This window comes from Sturnus vulgaris, chromosome 29 (genome assembly GCF_052056855.1).
Source record: "Sturnus vulgaris isolate bStuVul1 chromosome 29, bStuVul1.hap1, whole genome shotgun sequence".
NCBI classification, from domain to species: domain Eukaryota; kingdom Metazoa; phylum Chordata; class Aves; order Passeriformes; family Sturnidae; genus Sturnus; species Sturnus vulgaris.
The window spans coordinates 3,766,020-3,774,386 of record NC_142271.1 but is presented as its reverse complement, the minus strand read 5'-3'; the positions used below and the strand labels follow the sequence as shown (position 1 = coordinate 3,774,386).

Genomic DNA, 8,367 nt, shown 5'->3' with positions numbered 1-8,367 from the left:
CAGGCAGGAGGGGGAGAGGAGCTGCCCATGGGCAGAGCCAGCATTGCTCCTCTCCTGGCTCCTCTCCTGTTCCTCCTCTGCTCAGCTCCATGGAGAAGCTCCTGCACCTCACCTTGGTCTTCCTGGCAGGTAAGAGCTGCACGTGGCTTTGGGGTTCAGGTAAAGGGTGAAGGATTGGGGCAAAGCTTTGTCTCTGTCTGAAGGTTCCATCCTCAGGGTTTTCCCTTTTCCCCTTTATGTACTAAAGGGCCACCCATGGAAGGGTGATCCCCGTGCTCCCAGATTTCCCCACATGGATCCTTTTGAGTCAGAACAGGAACCACTGATGACAAAAGTCCTGTGAAGTTGCAAAATCTTGGGTTGTATGCGTTAGGAAATGGGATTTACATAGATGCAAATGACCTCAGGCAGGGCCCAGGGGGAGGGGATTGAAACCCAGTGAAGGGCACAGCTCTGAAATCCCAGACGTGTGGATTTCCAGCTTGGAAAGGAATGTCCATGTGAAATGAGAGCCGAGGTACAGCTGGGGCTCTCTGCAGTGATTTGGGGAGCCCAGATCCTCAGACTCAAGGAACCTGTCCCAAAAATTGGGATGAGTTTGGGAAAAGTTCACTGTACTTTGCCCAGTGAGGAACACCAATAGTTTGTGATCTGTCAGCAGAATTGGTTGGAAGGAAAATGACACAACATTTCCAGAGGGACGTCAGGGAATCTTTCAGTGATTCTGTTTGAGAGGTGTTTGGCAGTGCTGTGGGAATTGTGGGGCTGGAGGGGCAGAGCTGGGGAAAGAAGGGGAGACAGGAGAAGCAGTTAAGGAGTTTTGGAGGGATTGAACAGGACTGCACTGGATATTCCATGAGGTAAACCCTGACTGGAACACCCCAGTGGAGAAACACATCAGGATAAAGCCCTGTGGGTGTTGGATACTTGCTGAGCACAGATCAATTTTAGGTCTTCTTCTAGTCAAGCAGAAATAACTTCATATTTTTTAGTTTGCAATTCACTTAGAATTGTTGAAATTATTGTAAGAAGTGTTATCAAAAGGCTCAGCCAGCACAAAGTCCTAACAAGAGCCTATTTTTAAATTTACTTCTGTTTTATCATTACTTATGGTCTCACAGAAGTATTTGCCTGTGACTTTTTTTTTAACTAGAAGTAAGAGATTTCCACAAATACCACATTGCACGTCTCTCTGCAAGTATTTATAGCTCAGACTGTCCCTTCTGCCTCTGCCTGTCACAAAGAGGAATGGGAATTAGAAATGAGGAACCAAGACAATAAAAAAAAGTCAAGCAAAGACCAGTTGTCAACATGGTTAAAATTAGTAAGGTATTAAAGGATAGGGTAGAAAAAAAAGTTAAACTGGATTTGAAAACTGAGAGTGGGATTCAGAAGGAACCAGTGAGCAGGGCACTGGTTTGGAGGTGTCACTGGGACAAATTCCAGAATATCTGAGCCAAGATCTGAGGACACTGGGCTGGTAGGGGAAGTGGACAGGTGACATCCTACAGGTGACAGTCCTCTACAGGTGATAGTCCTGTGGGTGACAGCCTAGATGACAATCCTACAGATGACAACCCTATGGGTGACAGCCCTAAAGGTGATGCCCTATGGGTGACAGCCCAACAGGGGTCAGCCCTGTGGGTGACAACTCTACAGGTGACAGTCCTAAAGGTGGCATCCCTATGGGTGACAGTCCTACACGTGACAGCCCCATAGGTGACAGCCCTACAGGTGACATCACCAGAGAATGAAAATGGCGTTCAGCATCCCCACAGTGAGGGATAGACCTGGAAGAGCCTTGGCTCACCTGTCCCTCCATCCCTCTGTCCCTTCGTCCCTCTGTCCTTCTGTCCGCTCCATTCCTCCATCCCTCCATCCCTTTGTCCCTCCATCCCTCCATCCCTCTCTCCTCCATCCCTCCATCCCTCTCTCCTCCATCCCTCCATCCCTCTCTCCCTCCATCCCTCCATCCCTCCCTCCATCCTTCCATCCCTGTGTCCCTCCATCCCTCTCTCCCTCCCTCCCTCTTTCCCTCTTTCCCTCTCTCCCTCCATCCCTCCATCCTTCCATCCCTGTGTCTCTCCATCCCTCTATCCCTCTCTCCCTCCATCCCTCTCTCCTCCATCCCTCTGTCCCTCTCTCCCTCCATCCCTCCCTCCCTCTCTCCTCCATCCCTGTGTCCCTCTCAGCTCCGTGTGTCGCAGACAATGTCACCGTGCTGGCCGCCGTCGAGGGGGACACCATTTCTGTCAACTGCTCCTACGACCCGCGCCAGTGGTGGCGGGGGAAGAGCTGGTGCCGGCAGCTGGAGCGGGACCGGTGCCAGCAGGTTCTGAGTGTCCCCCCGGCCTGGCTGCCCTTCCCCCGGGCCAGGAGGGGCAGTGCCACCCTGCGGGACGATGCCAGCGCCGGGCTCCTGACCGTCACCATGCGGCGACTCCGCAAGGAGGACGCGGGGCTGTACCGGTGCACGACCGAGTTCCTGGGGGACAGCAGGAGCCTGAGGAAGGTGCGGCTGGAAGTGCTGGCAGGTACGGCCCGGGGGGGAGTTTGGAGGGATCCCGGGGGAATTTCTGGGGTTCCTGGTGGAATTTCATGGGTTCTTGGTGGAATTTCATGGGTTTTGGTGGAATTTCATGGGGATCCTGGTGGAACTTCATGGGGATTCTTGATGGAATTTCATGAGTTCTTGGTGGAATTTCATGGGTTTTGGTGGAATTTCATTGGTTACTGGTGGAATTTCAGGGGGTTCTTGGTGGAATTTCATGGGTTCTTGGTGGAATTTCAGGGGTTCTTGGTGGAATTTCATGAGTTCTTGGTGGAATTTCATGGGGATCCTGGTGGAACTTCATGGGATTCCTGGTGGAATTTCATGGGGTTCCTGGTGGAATTTTAGGGGTTCCTATCGGAATTTCATGGGTTCTTGGTGGAATTTCATGGGGATCCTGGTGGAATTTCAGGGGTTCCTGGTGGAATTTCATGGGGTTCCTGATGGAATTGCACGAGTTCTTACTGGAATTTCATGTGTTCCTACTGGAATTTCAAATTTCATTTGTTGCTACTGGAATTTCGTGGGTTCTTGGTGTAATTTCTTGGGGTTCCTGGTGGAATTTCAGGGGTTCCTGATGGAATTTCTGGGGTTCCTGGTGGAATTTCATGGGGTTTTGGTGGAATTTCATGGGGATCCTGTTGGAATTTCATGGGTTCCTGGTGGAATTTCATGGGTTCCTCGTGGAATTTCAGGGATTCCTGATGGAATTTCTGGGGTTCCTGGTGGAATTTCATGGGGTTTTGGTGGAATTTCAGGGGGATCCTGTTGGAATTTCATGGGGTTTTGGTGGAATTTCATGGGTTCCTGGTGGAATTTCAGGGGTTCCTGATGGAATTTCATGGTGTTCCTGATGGAATTGCACGAGTTCTTACTGGAATTTCATGTGTTCCTGGTGGAATTTCAAATTTCATTTGTTGCTACTGGAATTTCACGGGTTCCTACTGGAATTTCACAGGCTCCTGATGGAATTTCACGGATTCCTGATATAATTTCAAATTTCTCAGGTCCCTACTGGAATTTCATGTGTTCCTTTTGGAATTTCATGTGTTCCTATTGGAATTTCATGTGTTCCTTTTGGAATTTCATGTGTTCCTGCTGGAATTTCACAGGTTCCTGTTGTAATTTCACGGGTTCCTGCTGGAATTTCACAGGTCCCTGCTGGAATTTCACAGGCTCCTATTGGAATTTCACGGGTGTCTGCAGCTGCCAAGGGCCCACTTGAGCCAACACCTACTTTGGTGTCACTCTGAGGAGTTTCTGTGTTTCACTGCCTCTTTTTATTCCTGATTTACAGCAGCGTGCCCTCAGTGTCAGAGGGCATCTGACACCTTTGATGTCCTCAGTGCCCCATCTCACCTGGGCTACCTGCCCACCTGAACATCACCCCCACACACCTGCACTCTAAACTCTTGTGTTTCCATCACAGCTGAGCTGGTGACCCAAGTGCCAGAGGAGCCCAGAGCCGTGCAGAGCATCTCCAGGTGAGCCCCAAAACTCCTCTAATCCCCCTAGGACTAAGGCAGCACTACAGGAGATTTTTCTCAAGGTTGGATTGTAACCTCTGATCCTTCCTAGCCTGGCTATTGGCCTCAGAGGCTTCACTGAACTCGCTGATTTTATGCAGAAAAAAAAAATCTGACCCCATTGTTCGGGAATGAAAAAATTTTAATACTAGAAAATAACAAACAGCAAGCTGAACAGTTTGGACTGAACAAGCCAGGAAAGATGGAACAGGGAGGTTTGATCCGTGCAGGAGGGCAAAATGGCAAAAAGCAGGTGTGTCTTGGTTTGAAAGACAGGTATTTGTTAAAAGAGACAGGGTTTTGTTTTTTTAAAGGAGAGTATAACTCCCCCCTTTTCTTTTACTTTACTATGATTTTGAAATTAATTAATTTTCACTTTTAGGCAAAGATATGGGGGTAGGAACAACAATTCTTTATTGATATATATATATGTAACAAGGGAAATAAAACACAACAACAATAACTGCGAGATCAACAACAACAGAGCAGAAAACTCAATAAAGAGTTTTTTCGGCTCTGGACATTTATTTTTTAGGTGTTAGGGCATGGCAGGGGTATTTATAAACTTGGAGGAGGGGAGGAATTAGGGCAGAGTTTTGGGAGGGGATCCAATTGGGAAGGGCAATTAGGAATATTAAAATGACTGCAGCAAAAAGGAACCAATGATCACAAGGGAAGCAGAGAAATTTCTGGCAATGATCAACATCCTAGAACTGGAGGATTCTGGGGGTGATTTTTTTACTCACCACTATTGCAGGGTTTTCCCCTTAAGCCGTGTTTACCTGCACTTGCATTGGAGCTAAGCCCAATTTTGGGCCATCCCCTTCATGGCTGCACTTGTGGCTCCCCACAGGTCCCCTCCTGGTGTGGATTTCTCTGTTTTTTACATCCTGGCTGGGTTCCTGGTGGCCAAGTTCACGGTGGCTGTGCTGCTCTGTGTTGTCGCCCACAGCAGGATGAAAAGGGAGAAAGGGCAGAAGGCGAGCCCGGGTGAGCAGCAGGAGCTGCCATTCCCTGCTGGCCTTGGCCACGGGGGGATTGGCCTCTCCCGGGAGAGCTCTGCATGAGCCGAGCCAAAGGGAACCCCTGGGGAAGGAGAATCGGGCGTTTGCCACCTGCCAGAGGAAAAGGATCGCTACTGAGCACAGCCTGGGAGAAGCTGTCACTCTGGAGAGGGGACGTCCCCATCCTCTTCATCACCTCCTCCCCGGGCAGTTATTCCAGACAGCACTGCCAGGACTGAACGGACACCCACGAGTTTCCTGTCACCCCAGGGCACAGCCAGGGCACAGGCTCTGTCTTTCCAAGGTGAGGAAGAGCAGCTCCCAAAATCTGCTTTGGCCCCTGGGGGGGATGCTCGGAGGAAGCCCCTGTGGAAAGGAGTGAGGAAGAGCAGGACACGCCAGGAAAGGGAGCCCCGAGCCGGCTGCTCCTCTCTGAAGGGACTTGTTGAGCTCAGAATTTTCTCTCTGCTCTTCTCCCTCTCCCAGCCTCCAAACCCACGGGCACTCACATTTCTTTTCCCCTGCAAAGCGAAATAAAATCCAGCTGATTCTCTGGCTTGCTGTGGATTCCTGCAGGACACCAGCTCACGGTCGTGTCCCAGAGCAGAGGTGATGCTTGGAGCACCCTGGGGTGTTCAGAACATCCAGGAGCACTCAGAGCCAGCAGGACAGGCAGGGACACCCAGGGCCAGCAGCTCAGAGCCCAACCTCACAATGGCTGAAATTCGTTTATTTTAATTACACTTTCAGGTTCTCACTTTTAGAGGAGTTCTGTGTTTTGTCCAGAAATTGAAATTCATGGTGGGACATCTGGCATCTTTTGTCTTTTTGAAGCCTTTCCCTCTCACCACTGGGAGGTTCTCAGCCTTAAATCAGCAACTTTTGGGGAAAAAAAATCTGTGTTTGTTGCTCTCTCCTGGTCCAGACAGCTGACCTGCTGCACGACTGCATCCACAGAGAGGAATTTGCCACCTGAAATAAAATATCTCCAAGGAAATAAAAAGAAATCAATAATTTACTGGCTACCATCAAAAACAATGAATGTGATTTGGTAGGATTGTATTAATCAGAACCAAATGGGTTTGGGACAGAAATATTTCTGGGGCTGTTCTGTCTTTCTTTTCCCCTGTTCCCTGTGTGCTGACGTTGGCTCTGTCCCTGTCCTGGGTGACCTGGACACTCCATGGGGTTGTTTTTTCCTGTCTTCCCCCCTGATGAATCACAACTCGAGGTTCATCAGAACTTTTGGGGCTTTTTGTAGGAAAACAAAAAAAAAAAAAAAAAAAAAAGGAACTCCATGTCCCTCAGTGTTCCTGTAAGGGCCAACAGGAAACTCCAAGTGTTTGGTGCAAAATGCTGTCCCAAATTCAAGGCAATTCTGATCAAAGTCTCATTAAAGCAGGAGGGGCTGGAATGATTAATGAGTTCTCATGGAATATGATTAGAGTGCAGCTGAGAAAACTGCAGCTTAATGACTCAGGAGATCATCTTGGGAGCCATTTCCAGGGGAGAAACAAACTAAGGAACAGCATCAAGCTGGAAGTTTGGGGTGAGTTAATCAAAGAATGAATGATCTGATAAAAGTCAACCATTTCTTACTGCTTGACAAGAAAGATTACAGGTGAGTGCTAAAGAGCTCTCTTCGGAGCCTGGAAAATTCCTGAGACACAGATAATTCCTGAATTTATTTTTTTTTTAAACAGATTTTTTGATACGTGCTAATGGGATAAACAAATTGGAGCCATCTTGTGGAGGTGGGAGCCTGGCTTGGCTTCATGGATAAATGAAATTTTATATTTACCCCAGCAGATGGAACAGGCTCTGAGCAATCTGAATCTTTGCAGGAGGAAAAGTTGCTGATTTATCAATAGCAGAAGTGCCCAGGGGTGGATTGATGTGGGAAAATCACCTGCTCGTTGTTGTTTTCCAAGGGGAAGATCAAAGATAGACCCTGAGAAGGGCCAGTGCATCCCAGTGAGGGATGGTGGCACTGCAGGAGGGGAATCCAAGCTGCTGAGGGATGTCCCTGAGCCCTCTGGCATTCCTTTGGAATGGATCCAAGCTGCTGAGCCTCCCCCAGGCTCACCAGGCCAAGGAATATTCTGCAGGGAGGGATCCCCTGTGGCCGTGGGTCAGATCCAGATCCCCCCTTGTGACAGACACAGCAGGGGTGATGCCCTGCAATTTTTATCCTGGAAACAAAATCCAGTGTAAAGCACACCAAGTCCCCTCCCGGATGAGCCCCATCGTGGTAAATAGGAATGGAGATATCCTGGTTTTCCCTGCAGGCCCTGTGCCCTCCTGGGGCTGTTCCTTCCTGCTCTGGTGGCTGCTGTTCTCCTCCTCCTCCTCACCTCCAGCAGAAGGAAAAGGTTTTCGAAGTTAAAGAAACTCCTGAATCCTCTTGGCTGCTTTTCCTGCCCCTGCAGCTTGTCACCCCAGAAGCCAGGGTGTTCACAGCCCCCTTGGCCAGGGAGGCAGGGATGAGCTGGGACTGAGTCAGGGTTAGAACGAGCAGGGAAAGGCAAAGTTTTATACTCAAAAAAGTTTCTGTCCTTCACGGCAGGAAAAGGGATGGACTTTGGCAGACCCCAACCAGAAATCCCCCGTTTTTTTTTTTTTTTTTTTAATGCAGGTTCACCACTCCAGGGGATTATCCAACAATTCCATCCATCCCCTGCGGGCACGAGGCTCCTCCTGGAGCTCCCAGGCTAAAGGTGCCTGGGTTTGTTGTTTGTCTGACACCTCCTTCAAGGCACACGCAGCCACTTCTGGGTGTGAGCAAGTCCCAGCCCTTCTGCTTTCTAACGGGGCGATGTTATTTGCACCACTTAATTAGCGGCTTGTCTGAAATTTCTGCTGTCTTCACTCAGAGCCAGGATTATAAAACACGAAGGAAATGAATTTTCTCGTGTTCAGGCTTGGTTGTTTATTAAATCTTATCTAAAGTACAGAGAGTTCTGTAGCCACCAGCTAAAAGTGAGCAAAATGGAGCCAGATCCAGCTGAACAGCCCAACAGAGAATTAACACCTTTATTATTTCTCCTTTTGACCCAATAACCAAATTCCTGTGATCCTCAGTGTGACACTGACTGACCAACCAGAAATTACTGCCTGAAACCAGGAAGAAGAAGGAAGAAGGAGACAGAAAGAAACAACACCCAAAATCTTCCATCTTGTCTCATACTTTTACAATATTATGAAAAGCTCAGATTTAAAACCCTTCACCGTGTGAAATCACACACTTCCATTTCACTGCACACCCGTGATTTTAACTCCATCACTC

General features: G+C 48.8%; 1 protein-coding gene across 1 annotated transcript; it reads left to right on the top strand.

The window, feature by feature from the left end:
• LOC106851018 (triggering receptor expressed on myeloid cells 2-like) lies at nt 1-5,636 on the top strand. Its single transcript, XM_014872711.2, has 4 exons — nt 1-129; nt 2,193-2,534; nt 3,981-4,035; nt 4,931-5,636. Exons 1-4 carry the CDS (start codon nt 90-92, stop codon nt 5,142-5,144), a joined length of 651 nt encoding a protein of 216 aa, XP_014728197.1. The 5' UTR covers nt 1-89; the 3' UTR covers nt 5,145-5,636.
• The last annotated feature ends 2,731 nt before the right edge of the window (nt 5,637-8,367 follow it).

Coding starts and splice junctions, on each gene's coding strand:
- LOC106851018 (XM_014872711.2), top strand. CDS start 90: ATGGAGAAGCTCCTGCACCTCACCTTGGTCTTCCTGGCAG. Junction 130..2,192: donor CACCTTGGTCTTCCTGGCAG/GTAAGAGCTGCA, acceptor TGTCCCTCTCAG/CTCCGTGTGTCGCAGACAAT. Junction 4,036..4,930: donor GCCGTGCAGAGCATCTCCAG/GTGAGCCCCAAA, acceptor GGCTCCCCACAG/GTCCCCTCCTGGTGTGGATT.